Source organism: Tyto alba, unplaced genomic scaffold (assembly GCF_018691265.1).
Source record: "Tyto alba isolate M040663 unplaced genomic scaffold, T.alba_DEE_v4.0 Super-Scaffold_42, whole genome shotgun sequence".
Taxonomy (NCBI): domain Eukaryota; kingdom Metazoa; phylum Chordata; class Aves; order Strigiformes; family Tytonidae; genus Tyto; species Tyto alba.
Window position 1 is genome coordinate 28,850,620 of NW_024881318.1, and position 25,889 is coordinate 28,876,508.

The 25,889-nt window shown below is 40.2% G+C and overlaps 1 protein-coding gene across 3 annotated transcripts in view; it reads right to left on the bottom strand.

Annotated features, from left to right (window-relative positions):
• Window positions 1-25,552, bottom strand: part of JMY (junction mediating and regulatory protein, p53 cofactor) — a 74,386-nt gene extending 48,834 nt beyond the window's left edge. For all 3 annotated transcript variants that reach the window (XR_006166683.1, XR_006166682.1, XM_033009041.2), the window contains exons 1-2: window positions 24,279-25,552; window positions 2,379-2,552 (exon numbers count right to left, since the gene is read on the bottom strand). Coding sequence is in view for 1 of the 3 variants with exons in the window: in XM_033009041.2 (XP_032864932.2) it covers window positions 2,379-2,552; window positions 24,279-25,160 (1,056 nt within the window). In the remaining 2 variants the exon portion in view is untranslated. The remainder of the gene's footprint in view (window positions 1-2,378; window positions 2,553-24,278) is intronic.
• Between the last annotated feature and the right edge of the window lie 337 nt (window positions 25,553-25,889).

A 25,889-nucleotide genomic window follows, 5' to 3' on the forward strand; every position in this document is an offset into this window, starting at 1 on the left:
CGAAGCCTGATACAGCTGCTTGCTCACTTCCCCCTCCAGTGGGATGAGGGAGAGAATAGGAAGGGTAAAAGTGGGAAAGCTTGTGGGTTAAGACAAAGACAGTTTAATAGGGAAAGCAAAAGTCTAACGCACAAATGACGCAAGACAAGGAATTCATTCACCACTTCTCATTGGCAGGCAGGTGCTCAGCCATCTCCAGGAAAGCAGGGCTCCAACATGCATATTGGTGACTCAGAAAGACAAAACGCCATTGCTTTGAACGTTCCCCCTTCCTTCTTCTTCCCTCAACTTTAAATGCTGAGTATGACGTCATATGGTATGGGGTATCCCTTTGATCAGTTGGGGTCAGCAGTCCCAGTTGTGTCCCCTGCCAATTTTTGTGCACCTCCAGCCTGTTCACTGGTGAGGTGGGGTAAGAAGCTGAAAAGTCCTTGGCTCTGTGTAAGTGCTGCTCAGCAATTAACTGAAACATCCCTGCATTATCAATGCTGTTTGCAACACAAACCCCAAAACATTGCCCTCTACCAGCTACTATGATGAAAATTAACTCTATTCCAGCCAAAACCATCACACCATAAATTACAAACTTTATCCTTCTCCTTGTCACTCTTTATACGTAAACAGTATTATATGTTCACAACTTCCATTTCACTGAGGTAGTAAGCATCAGAAATACTTGTGTTATGCATGAAAATGGATCTAACCCCAGCCACAAGGGTTTATTGAAAACTAAGGATCTTTTTTCCATTATTAAGCCTGCCAGAAAAACATATGTAGCAAGTTAACACAAACCATTTCATGCACAAGTTCTATTTATAAAACAATTCTACCCTTGCTATCCAGAATAATATATACTTTGTCATCATAGATACAAGTACTGCTTTCTCTCAGACAATGAAATGAAAAACAAGAGATGGCATCTTCTTTGCCACATAATACACATGACAAAGTTTTATAACTCAAAAATTGCCAAGTTAGGAAGAGAACTTAATGTACATTAGATGCAACTATGTATAACTAAACTAATCAACCACAGAACATGCCTCTGAAGTTTACCAAGCTTATTCTTTCAGGAAAAATAGAAAAGGAGGTATTTTAAATCTAGAATTCAGGAGATCACTAAGGTCTAAAAAAGCCCAAAACAAAATACAACTCTTAATTTGTATTTCCTACTCAATGTGGTATTCACCTTTTCTTGTTTACCAGAAGAAAAACAACAACAAAAAAATCTTTTCCTCTTCTAAAAATTCAAATGAAATGGGAACTATTTCATCATGCTTTGAAGAAGCCTTTGTATTAAGTGTACGGTTTGTAATCTTCAATCATATAATACCTCTGAAAAAAATACCCCAATTCTCTATGCAGCAGCACATATCATTTAGGGCAAAAAAAGCACTTTTTCTTCAAATCTCATCACATTATTTCACCAAGATAGTTTCAGACTGCTGAACTTTCTGAAAAATTACTTTAGGAACCCATCAATAGCTCAAAATAAAACTATTTTGGAATCATAAATCCTCTTGCCTCCCTCACTTATTCTGTACTCATAATGAGAGAGAAATGCTGTATTTTTAAATTGAAACCATTAAAATCAATGTTGGCTAACTGAACAAGTTGCCAAGCTGAGATAAATTGACATTTCCCATACAGATTAAATGAAGCAAACCCATTTTAACTTCTATGTTACAAAACATATATGAGAAGAATCAGAAGGCTACAGTCTTAATAATCTGCATAGGAACTAAGGATTTTATCAAAAGTACTTCTAAGGTGCAATAAAGATGACATTTGTTACACATTTAAAATTAGAATTGTTTTTAAATAAAACAAACATACACATTATAATACAGTTTTGCAAAAATGTAGTATTCTTCAGATAGCTGTACTTTTTTAGCTCTTCGGAAAGTATACCGTTAAAGTGACACAACAAATGATATACTTCTAATATGCTTCCATTTTTAAGTGTTTCACAACATTTGATGAAAAGCTGCCCACCTCTCATGGTTTATCAGATTATCTCAGAACACTAAAATGAAAAGTAACTTCCTGTGTAATCTTTTAAAAGTATTAACAATAGTATAGATATCATACATATGTCTCTATTTTATATATTAGTTGGTATTCCCAGTAATCACAAAATTTTAAGTTTCACTTATTAAATTCAGAAATTAATTTGAACAGTCAAACACAGTGATGGTTAGCTACACGTCAGAGATGTTCTCATTCTTCAAAAGCACTCCAAGAGGAGAAACCAGAAAAATAGGATCAATATCTAGTAGAGAAACCATCACTGTACATAATGAATAATAAAAGTAGTAAATAGTAACTAAAAAGCATGATTTCTACACTAATAACAAGTGCAGTTACCTTCACCATACCTTTATCTGCTGTCTTCTGAGCATTGCAAGTTCCCTCATATCCCGGAATGGCTGTAGTAAGTATTGGTAGAGCTCTGTGGTAGCTTCTGCAAGACTACTGTAAGCTTCATCTTCCATTTGATACAGTTCGAGCAGCTCTACCATGCTTTCCGTGTTCTTATGTTTTTCCAGAAGCTGTAGAAAAAGTAGAATGTTAGTGAGTGTATTCAAACGTTCTTGCTAAAAGTGACAGTCTTTTAAAAAACATTTTTTACCCAATCCTCTTGTGTTACCCTCCGCCACAAAATCATCACTCAGACAAACAAACAAACAAAATCTTAATCTCCACCCATGTCTTGAATTTAGCCGATTGAGTTATAAGCACATAATAAATAATAAATCACATAATAAATCTGATTACTTTAATTCAAAATGTGCAGCACTCCTACTGACTTCTTCTTTCCAAAATTCTCCTGAAGGTAATGAATATGACCACAAAAACAGCACAAAAAGCAACTTAGTACAACCATCTATAATGTAGTAATCAGACACGCTAGTTCACACATTTCCCACTTTCAGGTGCTGGGAGAGTGAAGGGGTGAAGGGAGACGAGTGATAGGAAAGAAGACAAAGGAGAAGTCTCCTTTTGATCTTTCTAGGTTTTTTGGTGTTTGGGTTTGTTTGAGGTTTTTTGCCTGTCTGTGCTTTAAACCCACACAGCCCCATTATAACAGTGCAGCTCCACACACAGAGAAGACTCTGTATGAAACAAAACTGTTTTCTGCATTTCTGGTAATTTTGCCTTCCAGTTCATGATTTTAGCCTAAACAGTTTAGGCATGAAACTTCAAAAGCATAAAATTTCTATTAGATTTTATTTTCAAACAGGAAATTATCTAAGTATTATAAGCTTAAAAAAAAAAAATACTTTAAAAAAATCACTTATATTTCAATTCCTATAAGGAAATACAACATCAGAGTCTGTCCATTCCTTCTTTTAGTTCTTATGAAGTTGAAAATTCATGTTTATACAAAGTTGCTACAATGTATAATTTTAATTTGTATACTTCTTTTGCATTTATTTTGGGCATTTACCTGGGCAGACCTCACATGATGCTGGGAAGTTTCTACCATTTCTAAAAAAACATTCAACAGTTTAACAAAAACTAATCTCATACAGATGTGTGGAGTACTTGATATATTTACAAAAACAAGATTATCTGAAATTAATTCCCCTCTTACGTAATTTTCAAAGTCAAAGAATCTTGTCCTGTATATTATCATCTCAAAAGCATATATTCACAGTCCAAGTTCAAATAAATTTAAGAGAGATTAGGAATGCTACAGACTAAGCACATCATATCTTCTATCTGTTCATTCAGGTTAGATGCCAAGCATATATTAAATATTCTCAATATACTCAACTGCATTAAGTATTGTAACTGGAAGACAAAATAGAGGGCACTACAGATTAGAAATTGAAGCTTTGGTCAACAGTTCTTTGGTGTCTGGTTCATTTATATGCTAGGACAGTCAAAAGAAATCTTGATTACCGTACAGTCTACTCAGTTTGCTCCATTACATTTATATACTAGGCTGTGTTTCAGTTACCTGACTGGATAAGGAAAATCTTCTCTTTCTTCATAACGGTAAGTTTGCTTCTGAAGATCCCCTTAACCCCACCTAGACTTCCTCTGAAGCACTAAAGATCATCCAAGATTAGAGAAAGCATGCAAGGCAGAATGCAGAGGGGCTCACAGTAGCTTTACTTACACGTTCACCATTAAAATAATGGTCAGACGACAAGCAAAAAAGAGCTTTCCCTCAGCAAGGCTTAGCAGAGATGGAAGGTTTGGGAGAGATGGTCTGGAACAGATGGGACCTTCCCTAGCAACACGAGGCAATTGTTTTATTACCTAAACAATTTTACCTAGGAAATTGTTCCTACTGCAACGCCATTTGCTATGCCCTTCTGCTCTCTTCCAGTGGCACATAAGGTTTTGTGGCATTTGAATTCTCACTGAGAGTACTGGATAGTCGTTTGTGGCTTGCAGTCTGTAAAACTGACATTTTATGAACCTCCAGGGTTAAATACACATAATATAACCTACAATTATAGGGACAGAAATCATCCCAGATGCTCTCGGGTTTGAGACCTAAGTCCCTGCAGATTTAATGTATTATTCCAACCCACTAGCTGTTTTAACCATCTCATCTATAAAGCCACCTTCTTCCTCAGCTCCTCTTTCTCATTGCTAGTACCTACAGAGTTGCCATACTCAAGCCTTCTCCTACTTCTCCCCAGCACTATCAGAAAATCCTCCTGCAGTCTCAAAGCTGTAATTATCCTTCTGTCAAGGTTCTGAAAAACCAAACCTTTGTTCTCAATGTACCCATTGCAAGAAGGGTCTCTACTATTAGTAGCGGTCCTACAGCACACTGCAATATTATTTTCCTTTTAGTTGTTTAGGCTATTAGTATCTTCTTATTAAATAAATTTACACCTTTGTTTCACCATGAAACCCTACTATTCTACTAGAATACAATTCTAAAGGACAACAAAAAATGACAAAAGTTAGAGAAAATTTATTACCATTTATAGGAGAATTTTAAGTAATCTTACGGCAGGAACAGAACAATACAATGCAGGGATTATTTTTTTTTTTTATTCACAGACTATTCTTAAGGCCTATTTAATAATTCTGATATTCTGGAAGACAGTCAGAACTTTACAGAAGTTAGAGAGAAAGTTCCAGGAAATGAAAGACCATTTCAATTTTATGACCATCAGCATAGTACAAAGCTATCTTAAAGACACTACAAGCAAGTATCTAATTATAATTAGTTGGTTGTTCAGTGAAAATCGTGTCCACTGGAAACAGTATGGGTAAAGTAATGAATTATCATTACATATTGGGATGCAGGGGATAAGTAAATGGGCATAGTTTCAAGGTCTTGTCCATGTCCAGTTCTACTTTGTCTGCTGCTGGGGTTCCCCCAATCCTAAATCTAATCCTCAATTCCTTCAGAAATACCAAATCCCAGTAAAAAAAATACAAGTGCGGGCAGTTTGTTCATACAGAATACAGACATTCTTAAATTATTAACACAAAGGTAAGCAACCATTCTTCCTTCCTAAGGCAATGATGCACAGGGAATATATTTCCTGTGCCTAATGATGACCTTTCTGAATGAAAACGATGTTAAAATTTCATTTAAACTACAGTTTCCAGAAATAACATAACAAAAAACAAAAACTAATTTGGAAATGAGAGTATCATCTTACTTGGTCTGGAGCAAAGACCAAAGAATTATTTAATAGGAGAATTCCTCAAAACAGGTCAGAAGGTTACCAACCAGTGAGCACTGGTTACATACAGCCTAATTACACCCATTCATTATAAACATTATTTACAGGCTTATTCAGAGAGTCTTTTGGTGAAAAACATCCGAATGTTAACCTTTTCTACAAAGGTTGCAAACCAGCACAAAAGAACACTGAAATTATTTTGTCCTGCTGCCTCAGATTTCACTTGGGTTAAAAAGTTTCATGAAAGAAGAAATTAAAGAAGTGTGAAAAAATCCGGTTTTGAAAAACACAGAAAAAATATTACATGCATTTGAAATTAGTTGCAAGTGCCCAGGTGGTGAAGAATGCCAACAGCATCCTGGCTTGTATCTGAAGTAGTGTGGCCAGCAGTATTACAGCAGTGACTGTGCCCCTGTGCTCAGCACTGGTAAGGCACCACCTCAAATCCTGTGTTCAGCTGGGGCCCCTCACTGCAAGAAAGACATTGAGGTGCTGGAGCGTGTCCAGAGAAGAGCAATGAAGCTGGTGAAGGGTCTAGAGCACAAGTCTTACAAGGAGCAGCTGAGGGAACTGGGGATGTTTAGTCTGTAGAAAAGGAAGCTAAGGGGAGACCTTATCACTCTCTACAATTGCCTGAAAGAAGGTCATGGTGAGGTGGTTATAGGTCTCTCCACCCAAGTAGCAAATGATAAGATGAGAGGAAACAGCCTCCAGTTGTACCACGGGAGGTTTAGATTGGATATTAGGAAAAAAAATCTTCACTGAAAGAGTTGTCAAACATTGGAACAGGCTGCTCAGGTCAGTGGTTGAGTCACCACCCATGGAGGTATTGAAAAGAAGTGTAGGTGTAGATCTTAGGGACATGGCTTAGTGGTGAACTTGGCAGTGTTAGAGAAGAGGTTGGACTTAATGACCTTAACAGTCTTTTCCAATCTAAATTATTCTGTGATTCTATATACACAGTTTAAAGGAATACAGACGGGTCAGACTTCTCTTTCACTTTCTGAAACTGATGTAACCACCAATCATCAAGTCTTCACAAATACAGTGTGGTATAAACAGAAGACTGATAGCATTGATCCTGCTTCTAGACCAAGCCTTATAAGCCTGATGAAGAGTCCAGGCCGCTTCATTGTCACCACTCCTAAAGGACTGACACAGAAGACAGATGGTGCTAAGCTGGTGGCACAGAGGACCTCTCCCACTTCACTCTATAAAGCAGGGCGATGCAAGCATTCCTGTTCTGGATTAAAGTCAGCTGAAGCATTTTTTAGCTGTCTATCACCCAGACAGTATCCTGACTATCAGATAACAATAACGCTGGGTCTAGCATAGAATCCACTGAATTAGTAATGTCATAAGGCAAACCAGGCCCTCAACAGATTCACAGATAGTTTAACTGTGTACATTCCAACTTTCACACAGGCAGTATCTATACAATACACTGTGTTTGTGTCCTGGGTTGAGTGAGTGGTGGAGTTTTTATCTGGTAGCAGGTGAGGGGCTATAGAGGCAGCCCCCTGTGAGAAGCTTCTCAAAGCTCCCCCAGCTCCAAGTCAGCTCCACCTCTGCACAAAAACTGAGCCAATCAGCTGCGCCTCTGCAATAATGTGTTTAAGAAGGGACGTGGTGAAGAGGAGTCAGACTTGTGAGGAGGAGTTGCTGCAGCTGCGTGAACACCAAGGTCAGTGGAGGAACTGAGGAAGAAAGGAGGGAGGAGGTATGCTGGAGCAGAGACCCTCCTGTATCCTGTGGGGAGACGGCAGGGTAGCACCCCCCTGCCACCCATGGAGATCTACGGTGGAACAGACATTGATTTGTGGCCTGTGGTTTCCACCTGGTTGATCAAGGTGCTGTGCCCGAAGAAGGCTGGGGTCTTGTGGGAAAAGGCAGCCCCGCTGCTGTAATTCAGCACTGGGAGGATTGCAGCATGCGGGGGACTCCCATGCCAGAGCAGCTCGGGAAGGGCTGCAGCCATGGGAGGGAATCCAGTCGGGGAAAGTTAGTGACCCACGATGGAGCAGTGTGGAACGCTGCGGCCTGTGGGAGGAACTCATGTTGGAGAAAGTTTGTGGAGGACTGTCTCCTGTGAGAGGGGGACCACGATGGAGCAGGGGGAAGAAGTTCCAGAAGCTCCCCCCACTGAAGATGGAAGCAACAGCAGCACTGACTGCACCCCCCATTCCCTGCCCCTGCGGTGCTGGGGGGAGGAGGTAGAGATATTGGGAGCAGAGCTGAGCTCAGGAAGAAGGGAGGGGTGGGGAAAGGTGTTCTCAAGATGTGGCAATGCTTCTCACTGTCCTACTCTGTTAAGTGTTGTTGTTAGTATCTGTAATAAATGTATGTTCTTTTTTTCTTCCCCTAACGAGTCTGCCTTTTGCTCGTGATCATAAAGGGGAATTTCTCCCCATCCCAGTCCTATCTTCAACCCCAAGCCTGGCTCTCTGTCCCTTCTTATTGCCGGAAGAGAAGGGAGAGAGAGTGGCTGTGTGGTGGTTGGCTGCTGACCAGGCTCAAACCACAACAATTAGAAACATGAAAATTCAGCTAATATCATTTACTAAGATGGAAACGTGGGTTAGACTGGCCAAATGCCTAAACAAACCTGGGACCTTAAAAACATGCAGTTTTCAATCTGTTAGCATAAAAGCCATGAACAATTTTTGTGGCATGCCTTCTGCCTCACTCATGATTACTTCTCAACACAGACATTCAGTATTACTGTTCATTTACTTCAACAGCCTTGGTATGAATTGACTTTCACAATATATTTAAATAAGTGGGTGGAGGAGGGTAGAGTAACATCCTGTACAGACCTGACTAGAGCTATACCCATTGAATACTGCATTTATTTTAAGAATCATGTTTCACAGATGTTACATTGTTCACAACTAAATGAATCCATATATTTTAGGCAGCTGTTATGCAGATAGACTCTAACCAGCAGTAAACACGTTTTTTTCAGTTTTACAGCACATATATTTTAACTATACAACAAAGATTATTTCTGTCTTCAGTATGTTTTTATATATAATTTTTCCATGAAGCTTTAAATGCATTAAAGCAGAAAGTATAATTATGTGCAGGTTGACCTCAGTTGGGAGCATAACCCAAAGCTTGATTTAAATCATTGAAGAGTCAAGTCTTACATTTCCTTTGCTATTATTCCCAAAACTTTCCCTGTTATTCCTATTTTATATTTTGTATTTTACAGAAATATCGTAATATGACACACACCCATTTTTAGCTAAAACAGGCCACAAAGATACTTTTCAGTCTCTTCCTAAGCTGCTTCATATTTTTGGAATAGTAGTAATCACATAATACTTTGTTTTCCTATATATTTAGATTCCCTGAAGCCTACCAGTATTACTTGCCATTTTCAAGAATAATGCTGAAGATTTGTAATTGAAGGTGCACATTTAATATCACAGGCAAAATTAAGGATAGTCGTTTTCAGAGAGAAGTAGAGTATTGCAAATAGAATAGTTTTTAGATACTCCATCCCTTCTGCTAAACAGCAGTCCTAAGAGTAAAATACCAAACCCTTCTGCTGATACACTTGCAACAGTCTGCAATGAGCTCCAGACAAGTTCCAAAGTAAAGCTCCAGAATACATAAAATTTGTATGCAAAATTTTAGAAACTGAACTTATATCAGAACGTGCTTAAAACTGTTTCTATTCTCCCTCTCTTTAAGCTATCTTTAAACAGACAAAAAAAGTCTTGTTAAAAGCATACTCCTACACTTCCTCGTAATGAGGAGGAGTCTCAACTACATGAAATCTGTACTATAGGCAAACTACTTTTGTCTGTCACATGCATGGTCCTGTATTTAAATGTCACCTGTTGTGTGTGGTTAAGAGGAAGCCTTGCCAGGACATTTAGCTTTCTGTTTGCACAACTGCACTGGCATCAACAATCCTTACCTTTGTAGTACAAAAAGACCATTTGCATTATTGTAGCAGGTGAATGCCCCAGTAACAGACCAAAGCCTGACTCTCCAATACAGATCTAAAATGTATTTTACTGTTGTGGCAGAAATCATCTAAGAGAATACAGAAGATGGATATAGAGTTGGGATAGCATAAAGAAATAAGGTAATACTGCCCAACATGAGACACACCAGAATCATCACTACATCTGTCTAACTTCCTAAGATTAAAAGATAAAAATGAATAAAGTCCATATTAAACTAATTTGGAAACCACACAGTTTATATTTGGTACATAAAGCAACCAACAACCTACTGACTGCACAAAAATGTCCTATTTTTTCGATGAGGTTTATGAAGATAGGGAATTGGAAGTGTATGCTGATGCACTACAAAGGTTATTTTCTGGATTTCAGGGCAATTTCCTAAATGGCTAAGCTAATTAAAATAATAAAATCAAATGCACACATGACAAACAAGATCAAAGTTTGCAATTATTCTAAGAAACAAACAGCAAACACATATGCACACAAGACAAAACCCCAAAAAAAAGACACTGGAAAGTAAAACACAGGCTGTTTAAAACACAAGAAATAAAAAGGAACACTTCCAGAAGACATGTCTTCTAGGCCTCTGAAGACCTGCTCATATGAAGCAAGCCCCATTATTCCTCTTTAAACCCTGTTTAACACAGTCTTTTACCTGTGTGCAGAGAGCCTGTGTACCTCAGTACATCTATGCAGAGATGTACTGGTTGTAGGTGACAAGGTTTTTGTAGAAGGGGTTTACATGGGTGGCATCTGTGAGAAGATGCCAGAAGCTGCCCTCATGTCCAACAGAGCCAATGCAGCCGGCTCCAAGAGGGACCTGCTGCTGGCCAAGGCTGAGCCCATCAGCGCTGGTGGTAGAGCCTCTGGGATAATATATTTAAGAAGGGGGAAAAACTGCTGCACAACAGCAGCCAGGATAGAGGAGTAAGAATATGTGAGGGAAACAACTCTGCAGATATCACAGTCACTGCAGAGGGAGGGGGAGGAGGTGGACCAGGCACTGGAGCACAGATTCCCCTGCAGCCCATGAGGAAGACCATGGTGAGGCAGGCTGTGCCCCTGCAGCCCAGGGAGGTCCATAGTGGAACAGATCTCCACCTGCAGTCTGGGGAGGACCCCATGCCAGAACAGGCGGCTGCACCCTGAAGGAAGTTGCGACCCCCTAGGAAACCCACGCTGGAGCAGGTTTGCTGGCAGGACTTGTGACCCCATGGGTGACTCATGCTGGAGCAGTCTGCTCCTGAAGGACTGCTCCCTGTGGAAAGGACCCACACTGGAGAAGTTCATGGAGGACTGTCTCCCACAGGTGGGACCCCATGCTGGAGCAGGTGGAGAACGTGAAGAGAAAGGAGTGGCAGAAACAACGTGTGATGAACTGACTGCAACCCCCATTCTCCATTCCCCTGCACCACTCAGGGGGAGGAAGTAGAGAAATCAGGAGTGAAGGTGAGCCTGGCAAGAGGGCAGGCTGGGGGCAAGGTATTCTTATTATTTCTCATTATCCTACTCTGATCTGATTGACAACAAATTAAATTAGCTTCCCCAAATTGAATCTGTTTGGCCTGTGATGGTAATCGCTGAGTGATCTCCCTGTCCGTATCTCAATGCATGAGACTTTGGTCATTTTTTCTTACCCTGTCCTACTGAGGAAGTGGAGTGATAGAGCAGCTTGGTGGGCACCTGATGGCCAAGGTCAACCCACTATAAGAGAGCACACCAGAAGGCTAAAACCAGCACACTACAGATTGCCTGGCCTCTTCTCACTCACATCAGTTATCTTCACTTATACTTAGGTTAACAGCTCCTAGAACAATAACAATTACTTTTGTCAAGTTCACTTACACTGCCTACCAAAATGCACCTAATTTCAATACACTGCCTGTAATACAAGACCGTAGAAAAGAAAAAAAAAACTGAAGTGGGTAAGAAAATTTAAGTAGCATTTTAATGTATCTAAGTGAGCCAAAACATTTCCATGTACGCATCATTACTGAACAATGCAACTCCTCTCCTCCCACCCAAAATTCTAAATAGAAATCTCAGCAGAACTGTATCTATATATATAACTTTGGAATATCACAAGACTCAGGCCTAAAGCTGCCAACTCTGACAACAATCTTTTCTGGAAGATCAAGAGGGAGATGTCAGCAATTAAAAATTATCAATCTCCTTCTCTGTAAACAAGACAAACGTATGTGTAACATCACAGTAAAGTTGCTTTTATTTTAAGATGGTATTTGTCTGATCACCTTACTGGGTAATGGGCCTGTGGCACTCCTGAGATAAACTATCATCCCATATGAGTGCCTATAAAAAACACCTATTTGTATTTAGTATATTACACAGAATAGCATAGCCACAAATAGCTACAAAAATCATAGCTTACAAGGGCTAATTGCATAGGAGCACTCATTGTGCAGGAGTACAAAGCTAGGCTTTTTTTCTGGTGTTAGTAACACAAAAATAAGTATTTACATTGTTATGTAATTTGAGGAATAAAATAGATGTTTAGTGTATTTCAAAGTTATTATGACACTCTGGGACTGACTCCCTTTGCAAGGGGGCAAAATAACTAAAAGATAAAGTCACTAATGAATCACTGATCAGTTGGAACATGGTAACTCTGAACAAAAAGTCTTCTAGGCAACACCTCACCCTGAAGGTTTGGCAAAGAGCTTATTTTACACATGTCCTAATGAGTTCTAAGTAATTTTTTTCTGCAGGTGTCCAATCAAAAAAAAAGCCCAAAGCCAGAAGACTGAGAACATGTATTACATAATGTATTTTATGGCACAGCATGGACACTTAACTTTTGGTCCACATATCCTCCTCTTCTACTCTCCTGAACTATGCTATTAGTCAGGACAACATATCCAAGAGCCTAAAAACTGAGAGCTGTCTAAAACCAATATTTGCATACAATGAATACATTTACTGAGCAAGTATTACAATGCTACTCTTAAAACCCTTCTTTGTGTAAGGTTTGCAATGTCAGGATACAGGCCTAGCCAAACACCCACTCGGCTAAAGAGCTAATGTTCTTTTATGAAAACAAACGTGAACCTTTGGTGGGAAGAAAAAAATTTAAGAGGCATAATCAATTTCACTCTGACGTCAACTAAGGGAATCTTATCAGCAAGCACTGAATTAGTACTCTTACCAGTTTTACAATGCATTTGGCATGGTAGCAGATATTCTCAAATGTCTGATAGCTCTGTTAGCCTTTAAAAAAAATTTAATTCAAAGCAGGTAAAGCACTGTGACAATACCAAATTCAAAGCACTGGTACCAGTGAATTTACTTTTTAAAGCTGAGCTGAGCTTATGGCTTGCTCCTATGAAAAAGAGATCCCAGTTCCCATTCCCTCTTCTCTTCTTCCAACTCCACCCCCGGTCCCTTGTTCCTTCTGTTCTCAGGTGCCCTCTTCCTCCACTGCATCGGCTTTGATACTTCTCAGACCCTTCAACAAACTAACTGAGCATCTGGCAGAAAGCTATTTCTGTAGCTTCTCTTGGATTAATTTACCAAGTTGAATCAGCACACCACAAGGACAGAGCAGCACAACAGGAAAGAACACAAAGATGAAGGGAGGAAGACAGAAAGTGATAGGATCCCCCCTCTTTCAGCACCAGCAAGCTGATGATCCAGTTCTTCAGCTCCCTTCAACAATGTGCCTCATGAACCACCTTTAAACCTTGGATAACAATTGATAGGTAACCCAAACAGCCCTCTAATTTCTCAAGGCTGATCTAGTTCAACACTGCTTCAGCCTCTACAGCACCTTATACAATGGTGAAATCACAGAAAAGCAGGTCTAAGAAGGAAACAGCATTTTGCATGACTAAATGCAATTTTTAAAGTTTCTAAACTAGAATTTTTTTTTTTTTAATAAAAGTTGAGTGCATTATCCAAAAAAGCCCAACAGAAAGAACACATTTGCAGCCCACTATTACTCACAAAAGGCTAAACAAGGTATCAAGGAAATACTGAAATCCTGTATCTTGCACACTATTTTTCCTCTTACTCTAACAGCAAATGTCATGTAAATAACAAGCTATTAAACCACTTTCATAACAGCACATTTCAGACAAAAAGCAATCTGTATTAGTATCAGTTGAACATAGACTTGTATTCTGTGGTGTTACCTGTTTGGGTCGGTTTTGTTTCTGGTTTAACAGACAAATGAAGGGGAAAGAACACACAGTCTAAATGTTATGGAGAAATAAAACTCATACATGATAAAACAGCATGATAAAACATAGTTGAAATAATACGTACCATTTACCTATTAATTCAACTCTTCCAAAACAGCTACAATATTGCAAGTAGTTTGGGATTTTTTTAAACTCCTCCCACATATGGATTTTTTACTGAATTATACTATTCTGAAGTGACAAAATGGTACAATTTAAAATTCTGACATATGATGATTATAAACAAATGTTACATCATTGAAGGCTGAAGAATTTGGGCTCTGAAGCCACAGTGCTATTTGTAGAAAAATCATAACCTTTCAGAAACTTCTCAATCTACAGATTTTCTCCCTCAGAAGTTTCACAGCTGAATTAATACATTTGCTTCCTTTTATTTTTTAAGATTTCCTTAAAACAGATGTAAAGCACACAGTATTATTTGAAGTTTGGGTTGTTTGTCATTTTTTTTTTTTTTAAGCAAAAAAGCCCTTATCAAAATTAGTTATATTTTAAGCATGGGATTCAACTAGAAAATTCAGAGAAGTTCCTTTTAACATAATAATCTATGATCCTAAGTTATTGAAAAATCTTTTACAATAATCTCTCCCAAAAGTAGCTTAAAACAAGTCATGATGCAAAGCTGTGCTACTACTGATTTTAGATGACCCACATAAAATGTCTGCAAGTAATCACAAACAAATGCTAATTGATTATTTGAACAACATTTTTCAAAGGAAAAAAAATGCTATCCAGTTCCCTCACACCACTATCATAGTGTTTTTTCCAACAGGTCATATAAACATTTGTTAACAAATGCATTTTGAAAAGTACTCTCACAGTAGATAATGGAAATTTTTGTTTATTTGTGCATTTAGAAAGCAGAGGTAATCAATTTACTTTCAGAAAAAGTAAAAAAGATTGCTGAGTGACTGGAAGTGTTTTGTAACACCTTTCCAGGAACAACTCCTTGACCAAAAAAGTCCACTAAGCATTCAGATTTTTCTAAATGGGTAATATTTGTCTGGCCCATATGTTATGACAAAGAAAAAAAAAAATTTCCACACATTTGATAACTTCTATTACATAAATACCACAGACAGTAAATAACAGATAGAAAGGAAACCCAGAGATAGGATCTTACCAGTATCAGGTTTTTAACAGAAAACAACCTGTGCCAAAACGTTCGCAACTGGTAAGCGGAGTCATGGGCAGATATGCCACCAGCACTCTACTTACATCTACTCTGAACAGCTCCAAAGGATTATTTGCAAAATCTAGCTTGCCAGGTAAGCTGTCTTCACATCAAAACACCTTTTAACCTACAACTAGAAGAGTTAATCCAGAAGTAAAATCCAAACTGCACAAATGAGCCTATAATAAGAGGTTACTAGTAGTAATGGACACAGCTGACACACAAGAGCTAGTAAACAAGGAGACATTTGTGGAGATGTTTCAAGTTAACATGTGTGTTAAAATTCTCTGTGAAGTTTTCAGATAAACTCATAATGGTTTGGTTTACTTTCCAGGCCCAAATTCTTCAGAAAATGGAAACTGGGCAAGTTACAACAACAAACTAATTAAAACAAACCCACATTTCCTTATTATTTACACAGCTTATGACTGGAAGATACTATGAGATCATCCAATATCCTGCCCAGCAAATTTGGACTATTTTCTTTATTTTTATAATTCTATTTCAAGATATGCAAGGGCTTCAACAATTACTCTTAAAGACTAACTGATACCCTAGCAAGTATCACCACCAGATTTCTCATGAGATCTCACTATTACTTCCTATTAGGGCACAACAATTCTTTCTTCATCATTCTTTTGGACTCTCACACAAAACTTCTGGACACTTAATCTTTAACACAGTAAAATGTCTGCAACCGGAGGTTATTTTATTTACAAGCTTTTACTACATAGCAAATTAACACTAAATTGTGAAATATTTTAAAAATAAATATAATTTACTTTAACTATGGCTTTTTTCCCTTTTTTGTTTTCTGGAAAAGAGCGAAGAAACAATGTAACTGTTACAGGTTATATAAATCTGACAGCCTTGAGAGGTGTGCCAATGCAAGCCTCACAAAGTTCAACAAGGCCAAGTGCAAGGTCCTGCAAGTGGGTTGAGGCAATCTCAAACACAAATACAGACTGGGCAATGACTGGATTGAGAGCAGGCCTGTGGAGAAGGACCTGGAGGTAGTAGTGGATGGAGAATTGAGTATGACCCAGCAATGTGCGCTCGCAGCCCAGAAAGCCAACTGTGCCCAGGGCTGCATCAAGAGCAGTGTGGCCAGCAGGTCGAGGGAGGGGATTCTCCCCCTCTGCTCTCCTCTGGTGAGACGCCACCTGCAGAGCTGTGTCCAGATCTGGGGCCCCAACAAAAGGAGTACATGGACCGGTTGCAGCAGGTCCAGAGGAGGGGGTCACAAAAAAGATCAGGTGGCTGGAGCACCTCCCTTATGACAGCAGGCTGAGAGAGTTGGGGTGGTTCAGCCTGGAGAAGAGAAGGCTCCGGGGAGATCTTATGGCGGCTTGCCAGTACTTAAAGGGGGCCTACAGGAAAGATGGGGAGGGACTCTTTGTCAGGGATTGTAGTGATAGGATGAGGGGGTAACATTTGTAAATAGAAAGAGAGTAGATTTAGCTTAGATCTAAGGAAGACATTCTTTCCTGTGAGGGTGGTGAGGCACTGGCACAGGGTGCCCAGAGCAGCTGTGGCTGCCCCCTCCCTGGAAGAGTTCAAGGCCAGGCTGGACGGGGCTGGGAGCAACCTGGTGTAGTGGCAGGTGTCCCTGCCCATGGCAGGGGGGTTGGAACTAGATGGTCTTTAAGGTCCCTTCCAACCCAAACCATTCAATGATTCTATGATACTACTGGCAACTCCTGAGTACTTCAGTTGCCCAAAATTGCAGAATAGATTCTAGGTGCAGGTTCCTCTACAGAGTTCAATACATGCTCACTTGCTTCTCTTGATTTTTTATGATACTAAAAAAAAATACAGTGTGGCATTACAGAATTACGCAGAGTAAAATTATAGTATCACTAAAAATTAATAGTTGATTCTTCTCTGGAGAAAATAAAGGAGGAAGAGAATTGAGCCTATTTAGAAGATACTCTCAACCACCAAAGGAACAGGTTCAAACATGCCACAAACCCACCTTATTCTATTGCCTATTTAGCAGATAGTAGTCTTCAGCAAGGGCTCAGATACAGATACATAACATCACTGAGTTATGTATCTTAGTAATATCTATCTTAGTGCATCTTAAGAATATCATCATTCTTCTTTCCTCTCCTATCCTATCTTCCCTTTCTACTATATTCCTTGAGGATAAGTTTTCACCTCTTGAAAAGGTAAAGTTTTGCAGATGTATCTTTATTTGGACTGAGTCCTCACTCTGACTGAAGATTTCTCCAGTAAGCAATAACCTGTAGACTGCAATCGTATGTTTCTACTGATACTAAAAAACCAATGTTAAAAGCACCTCCTCAAAGAGGAAAAAATGTAGGTTCAGCCATTTCTTAAAACCACTGGTTTTCAGTGCCTTGTTCAGCTCTGCTGTAGCAATATTTACATATAAGAAGAACAGAAACCTCACTAATTATGAGCAGTGTCTTGTCATATTATAGAAAGAAATGTAAAAAGATGACGTGATTAGAATGAATCTACTTTCAAATGCTAAACTTGCCTGGGTAATACCATCCCAGCCAGAAATGCAGAAGAAAAAATATTACTGTATTAAGAAAGCAGTTTTAAAAGGCACTGACTTGAATGTATGACATTCAATTGAAGAAAATAATGCTGGGGGGGAGGGGGGGAAATGAAATGAGAAAAAATATGCAAGAAAATAAAGGTAAACATGAAGAAAAGACAACCCAACACCATCTCTAAGAGCTAAGAAATTAAGTGAGCTGTTAAATCTGAGGAACACAATGGGTTACAGAGTGTTTATTACATGTGTTGTTCACACCTCTTAAATATATTCTGGCATATGAAAACGCTTCAACTGCGTATGAGCTAGAATAACATTAAACAAGAAAGAGAGGAAAATCTATGTTTACATCTAAGGAAACAAAAAAATTCAATTTTTGAATGGCAATATCAAAAAAAATCTCATCAGCAGAATACTCCCCCAACTACAAGACATAAATGGTTCTCCAATTCCAGTTTAAACAGTTAAGCAGATCGTATATTGCATTTTATTTCCTCTTCTTTTTCCTCACAGGTATCTGGATAAGGAAATGAACAGAGACCAGCAAGCTGTTGTTCTCAGTTTCTAAAACTTAAGTCCAAGCTTACTAAGGGTCATATTGAACAGTACTGCTATATTCTAGATAATGTACTCTTATTCTCCATGTAAGACTTAAGTTCTGTCAAGGAAGACCTAATTTTTCAAGCAGTTGTCCTTTTCTTTGTGTACATATATAATCTGTCCATGTTTTAAAGAAATGTACATTATTTTAAGCAGTCTACTGTTTTCAGATACAGGGAAAAAATTACTTGAAGTCTGAAACAAGTACCATACTAGGTCTGGAAAAGAGACAACACAAAAATGTTTGCAAAAACAAACAAAAATGTAATTATCCTACCATCACAAGTCTATAAATCTCTGAAACAATCTGCTGCTACCTATAAAACAGAAGTAAAAAGGAAGGGCAGTAGGAAAAAATAAACACTTACTCAAGAAAATATGAAATGGAAGGATAAAAGATAAAATATTTCCAATTAAAAGGTAAACAGTTATTTTGCTTAGGAGTTAAAAGTTTTAATACACAGACTAGAGAGAATCAAATACTGTGGTAATGTGGTCTAATGTCCTTTAAATACAGGATTCCTAGAAGCCATTTTAAAGCACATATTTTAAAATGGTATATAATCACAACTTAGTCTTTCAGCAACTCTGAGTCCACCATGTGATTAAGTTGTACCACATTTAATTATCCTTGCTGCTATAAGGATCCAAGAATCTCAAGTGATACAGCCCTCTCTACCTTACTTCCACACCTTCAAGCAGTATCATGTCATCATCGAGTGTTTAACTTCTAACATGGATTTACCTATACAGAACACCAGGCATAAACTCACTGAAGCACTGGAAACAAAATACCCACGTGACTTAAGATTTTTATTATTTGGCAAGGCAATTGGGGAACTACTCCACATTTAATTCTGCTTATCTGAAAATGCATCACAGTATCCTTACCATTGGGTTTGATGCTTGCAGAATGAGTCAGCTGTGAACTTCCAATGCATAAAATGTCAAGCCTTTAAAATATTTATTAACTTAGGACTAGTTTGTAACAATCAGAAATAACTGCTAATAATCACAGCTGCAAATTAGATAAATAAAAACACAATGACTGACAAGGAGAAACACTAAGAAAATATCTTTAGTTGGACAGCAACAGAAGTACTAGCCAAAGTACAAATATCACGTAGGCATCTCCTAAAAACTTGGAGGTTACCTACCTGTTCTACAGAGCATACCCTACAGCTGTTGCCATACTATATTTTGGTTAGTACTAACTTATAGTACTGGTCCAGTACTTAAACAGCCTATTCACGAAGTATCTAGCAGTGAATCAAAGCAGTTTTACTGGAAACAAGTGTTAACACTACAAATAATGAGTACGTAAAAAGAAGCATTCAAACAAAAATAGCTTGAATTTCCAGAACGCTCAGCGCTAGTCTTAACTCTTCCCTACTCATGTCAATAGGAAAAAAAAAAAAATCCACAGTATATCTTATTTTAATCCTGTGCTCTCAAAGTTAAATCTGAAGTAGTGTTCTCCTTTCTTATACAGGATTCATTTTTCTTTCTTTCTTACACAGAAAGATGCTATACTGGTTTTGATGGAAACACTACTAGCATTTTTCTGCGTTACTGAAACACAAATTACTTTTTTGTAGTGTTCTATATTATTTATTTTTTAAATATTTTGGAGTTTTATGTTGAATCTTTAAATCAAATTGTGTCTAGCAGTGGATCACTGAACAGCATCAGGTTACCTTACCTTTAGAAAACTTGTATTGTTGGTACAGTGCCCCGCTACCTACTATATACACATTTAGTTTAGAAATGAATGCATGTGGCCAAAAGCAAGGAAATAAAAGTCTCCTAGTTAGCGAGATAACCCTGAATATTATTTTTCACTAAAATATTAGAACAGATTTGAAAAAACAAAAGATTAACCTATGGATATTATTTAGATTTTGATGTAAACAGAATACATGACTACACCCTTGGAAAGCAAGAAATGTGAAATTCTATGATTTATAACTGAACCAATTCCTCACCAATTTGTGTGATTTAACAATCATATGTCATGCAAAACAAAAAAAAAACAACCTTGCCTATTAAGCTGTGCAAAATTAATAAAAAAAAATTCCATCCATAATGATTTAAGAAGAAAATAAATTGACCATACAGCTTTCTATCAAAAACCCCTACATTTTCTTCTCATACAAGTTGTTGCTGTAACAAAATAAATAAAGGATTTTTATTTCCACTTATCCTGGGCCTTTCTATCCCTTGAATCAAAACAAAATTAGGCCAACTAACACAAGGTAGAAGTTTTCTGGGCTATTCTCATGCTTAGCAAATTATTCCCCTATAAAGGGGAAGGAGACTAAAAATAGCATCAAGTCCTCACTTTCAAGGCAGTCTTAAGTTAGCCACAGAAAATAAGATGCTCTCAGGATTTCTTCAGAATTTAATCATACACTAAAATGTTTAAGAACTGTAACATTAAAGCCATTCAAAAGAACACACAAAGAACAGAGGTGCAAAATGGTCTTTAACATTCTGCCTGCAGACACTAGAATTCATAGATTTTACAGAGCAACAAGAAAACAGAAGTGCTTTATCACTTGCCTTCAAGATCCTACAGACTATCATTCACCAAATTTCAGACTGTCATGTCAAGAGCTATAAGGAACAGGGAGATTCACAGGTGTCAATCATTCAAAGATGCTGAAGTAGGTGTGTAATATAAAGATAGGCTTCCCAAACGCACAACTCGCTATGCGAGAGCAAGTAAAAGGACAAACATACAATGAAATGTGTTTGTTGGCATGACTAAACCACCAAACCCTCTTAATCATAGTTTATACTAGCACCACTTTTTATTCAGGAAAACTGTGACTACATTCAACCTTTTGCCAACACAACACTGGCAAAGAGGTATGACATCATCTTTGATATTACTACACTCACAAGAATTTACAAGCCTGTACGCTTAGCCTAGAAAAACTCTCATGTTATAGGAAGAACAACAGACAGGAAGCAGGCAGGAGCAAGAGTACAGAGGTGAACTTCTGCCTCCTAGATGCAAAGTTTAAGATTTTTGGAAATACTGGCCAAGAAACTGGAATCCCAAATAAGGATTCAGTGGCATGCTCTCTGTTGAAATAGTAACATCTTTTTATCTGATTATTAACTGATTCTGTATCATGTCTCCATTTGGGAACTTAGACCTCTAGCTAAACCACCGAGGAATTTTTTAAGACAGGCATAAACCTCCTGAACAAGGGCTCCAAAGAAGTGTTTATTAGTTTTCAAAAATGAAGTAGAACAATTATTTGCTCTTTTAGATACAAGTTTTTACTTTAACATAAATTAAATTCCTAAACTACTCCAGAGTTAATAGTTTTATATTTAAAAAGTAAAAGATGTGCTTTTTCAAACCTGAAAATTATGCAGAAGAAAATAACTCCCGGTCATACAGTTCCTCTACAACTATTTTTCTTCCTCATCTTGGATCTGTTTCTAGTTGCATCATTCTTCCGGCTTATTAAAGGTTTATAATTGAGACAGAGATAAAAATAACTATTAGAAAAAACAACAATTATTAACTGCTGTGAAAATAAACTGGCTTGTGTGTAACAATGTAATCAACAGATGGACAAATGGGGGATGCTGAAACAACGAACACAAGGGGTTTTGTTGCTCACTTTGCTTCTCCACCCCAAAGAATATAATCAGCAGAAACTGCAAGCATTTCTCAAGTAGTATTCTATCTGCACTAAGGAATTTGTCCTGGAAAAAAAGTAGATATAAGAAATAATTATAAACCACATTTTAAGATGTTAAGCCAATGTCTTGGGGTTCTTGGTTTTTTGCACAATTTTACATAAATGAAGACCCTCCACATTCATTATTCTCCTAGATACCATTTCTGTTACCAATGCTGCTCAATCACTGCCTCTTTACTCCAAAAGTTCTTGTTAGAGGTAAGATCGTTTAAAATTGCAGGAATCCAACATTCCTGCAATCAGCTAACAAACAGATTTCAAGCACAGAAATTAAAGTGTGAGATGACGTATGGATTCAGCAGGTTTTCCTTAAAGTATGAGAAACCTTTACTTCAGAAATACCAAATGGTACCCATCATCCATTGCTTCATTTGCTTAGAATTGCAATGACAAACAGTATCAGTATTTACTTAAAATAAAGACATTTCCTGTGGCCCAAGTAAACCACTAACAGGTAAGGAAAAGAGAAACCCGAGAGTCAAGAGGGAACAAGCAGGTCATTCTATTGGTTTCTTTTCTTAAACATGAACTACTTTTAATTAAAGAAGGATCAATTTACACAACTGACAGTGACAGAAGTACAGCTGTACTGACTTTAGGTACACTATGGTTACCATGGGAAAGGAAGGCTGTACTGTAGTCAAATATACACATCGGCTCTGCTATTTTGTTTGCACCAAGTTCTGAGCATTAACAGAGAGTAAGATGTGGTAGTTTTAGAGAACTTGATGGATGAAGTTTGCACTGCCTATCAAAAGCCGATTTATTTTTTGACGATAGTACTGGTGCTAAAAAAATAGAAGTTGAGATTCTCCAAGAAACAAATAGTTCTTGCTCAGTAATTCTGAATTAGTGTTTTATCTAAAACATCGCATGCTTTGAGTTAGGTACCCAGTTCCCCAAATCCACACATTTAACAGGAATTTTTCTTGTCCTGCTCAGCTTCTTATAAAAACTGCTGAGCTGAAGGTTAAGACAATCTAAGCACACACTCCCAAGCATTCATGCAGTCAAACAAAAAAGCAAAGGATTGTATGTTTTCATATTCTCTGCAGAAGACTGTCAGACTCATTACCAAATATATATACCAAAATTAGTGAGGATTAATTCAGCCATTTAAAGAGCCATGAAAAAAATAAAGAAAAAAATCACAGTGATAAGCCCTAACAAAACAGTTTGGGAATGAACTCTTACCTGATAATGCTACACTTGGATGCTCTTATGATTACGTCATTAATAAAACAATTTTCTCATACTCTGTAACTCCAGTCACTAAGGAAAAGCTTGGTCTAAATCCTACAAAGACTCAAAACCATGTCATCAAAACAGGCAGGAAGTAGATACTCTCACACTCCATCATGAGAAAAACATTCACCACCACACATTTTTGAACAACACTGGTGGGATATACGCCAGCAGCCAAAGCAGCCAAATTTGACCTATAACCATACAACAGAATTTAGATGGTGTTTGCAAAAATAAAAAACTCCATAACCTGATTCATACACATAGTCACACCTAGATAGATAGATCCTGGTACATTCTGTACCAAGAACACTGAAACATAAACACAAGTATAAAATACTCCTTTCACACTGGGGAAATCTGGGTCCTCACATACCTCAGCCCACAAAGATATGAAAAAATCCTCACACACTGATGCTACTAGTTAGTTAAGAGAATCTCAACTACTTTCGTCTGAACAGTATATGGTAAGAGAAAGATAGAGGGTGTGTCCTGAAACATCCAAGTCTTGCCAGACACTAGCAACGTCAACACAGTGAATACTTGCTAGAACCAGATCACTTGCTTTTAAAATCCCAACTCTAAGAACTCATCAGCTGAACAAAAGTTGTTGTTACTCCAATTCCAACATCATCTCACTTGAAATACCACTTTCAGCACCCAGGCCCTGTAGGAACCTAGAATTTTTTGGCCTCAAGTGCCTAAATTGCACTGTCAAAATAAATACATGTTGCTGCTCCCGTTAAACAGAAAAATTCAGACGCCAAGACATCCTGCTGCAAAGCAACACAAAAACAAAAATCTGGGAGCAAGACCTTGCCAAATCCATCAGATACTTTTTCACAAACATCCACATTTGGTTGCATAGCATAAAGAATTGAGCCACACGTAGATGAATAGGGAAATCTGCACCTTCTTAAATCCTGGCCTCAGAGACCTTGGAAAGGTTAAGCCTCATTTTCTTTCTAAGATTCTCAAAGTTGTTTTTTTTTTTTTAGAGAGTTTTCCTGTACTTTTTTTTTCATCCTTTGGATGGATCAATTCTGCAAACGTAGAGGGGACTTAAGGGAGAGAAGCCTGAAGATGTCACAGTGTAAGGAAAATGTAACAGTAATGTGTAGATATCTGAACCATGCAGTATCCTCACCTCCTGGATTCGCCTGCGGGCACGCTGCAGCACCTCCTCGTACCCCTTCTGTCGCAGCTCACTCAGGCTCTCGTAATACTCTTCAGGGTCGTCGGTCTCGGTGAAGAGCACCTGCGAAAGGATCTTCCAGCCGCAGGTATCCAAGCTGTGGACCAAGTAAACTTGCAGTTTGTAGCAGAGAGCGTCCATCTCCTGCTCGGATAGCTCCGGAGCTCCGAACAGCACCGTCCACATGCCCGAGGGCTCCTCGGGGAAGGCAGGCAGGTAGGGCTCCAGCTCCGAGTTCACGGAGCACAGCTGCTGGTGCACGGCCCTCAAGTCTTGGAAGGAAAAGAGGCCGGCCCAGCTGCACTCCTCCCCCGGGGGCTCGGCGTCGGGGGCGGCCGGCTCGGTCGCCTGCAACGGTGAGGGCAGCAGCGACAGCGCGGCGGCCGCCTCCTCCTTTGCCATCTCCAGCACTTCTAGATCTTCGGCGGCACCTGCCGCCTCCGGGCCCCGCTGCGACCTCCGGGCCGGGTTGCTCTTGGGGCACGGCGGGCTCTTCGGCAGCGCCTCGGCCGCTGTGCCCCGCTCCGAACTGCGCAGCCCCGGCTCAGGGCGGGGACGCGAGGGCCCCCGCGGCAGGCCGGCCTCCCTGCGCGCCGCGGGGCTGCCGGCCTTGGGGGCGGCTCTGGCCTCGGCGGGGCCGCCGCGGCGGAGCTCGCGGGAGCCGCTGCGCTGGCGCTGCGCCGTGCGGTTGTGGCAGGTGATGGCGAACCTGCCCTCGATCTCGTTCCAGGCCACGATGAAGACGAACTTGTGCTTCTCCCGCTCCTGGAAGGCGTGCGGCCTGACAGCCACCCAGTCGGCCTCCAGCGTTTCCTCCAGGGCGAAGGCGGACATGGCGCTGCGCGGCTCCTCACACGCTCCCCCTCCCCTGCTCCCGGCCCGGCCCGCCGCGCGCCGGTCGGCAACGGCTCCCCGCAGCCCCGCGCGCCGCCTCACTGCCCACCATCAGCCATCTTAGCGGCGGGGGCACGGGGGAAGGCGCCGAGGCGGGGAGGATGCGCTAGTTCCCCGCCGGAGCAGCGACGGAGGGAGGGAGGCAGCACAGCAAGAAGTCGCCTCCTCTCCGGGTGGGAGCGCGCTGCCGCCGCCCCTGGTCACCGACCGGCCGCCGCGGCGGACAATGCCCGGTGCGCCCGCGCAGGTACCGCGCGCGCGTCACGTGGGGCGGGATCTGTTTACAAGCGGCGGCGGCGCTGCGGCAACTCCGCGCCGGCCCCGCCTCCTGTAGCCCCGCCCCTCGCCCCGCGGGACGCCTTCCCCCATTGGCTGTCGCCCCGCTTTCCCCGCCGGACTGCGATGGGCGGAGCCCTCCCCGCCCGGTCCCGGGCCGTCCCGCGCGCGCCCCCCCGCCACCGGCCACGCTCGCGGCCCTCCCGCGGCGGGCGGGGGGAGGGAAGGGGGGGAGGGCGGTGCCCCGCCCCTTCCCGCGGACGCGCGGCCCCGCGGGCGGCCCGCGCTGCATGCTGGGAGGAGGGCACGGCGGGGCGGGAGGGGAGTGGGAAACCTGCGGCCCTCGGCCTGCCGGCACCGCGGCGGCTTCCCAGGGCTGCTGCCCGCCCCCCG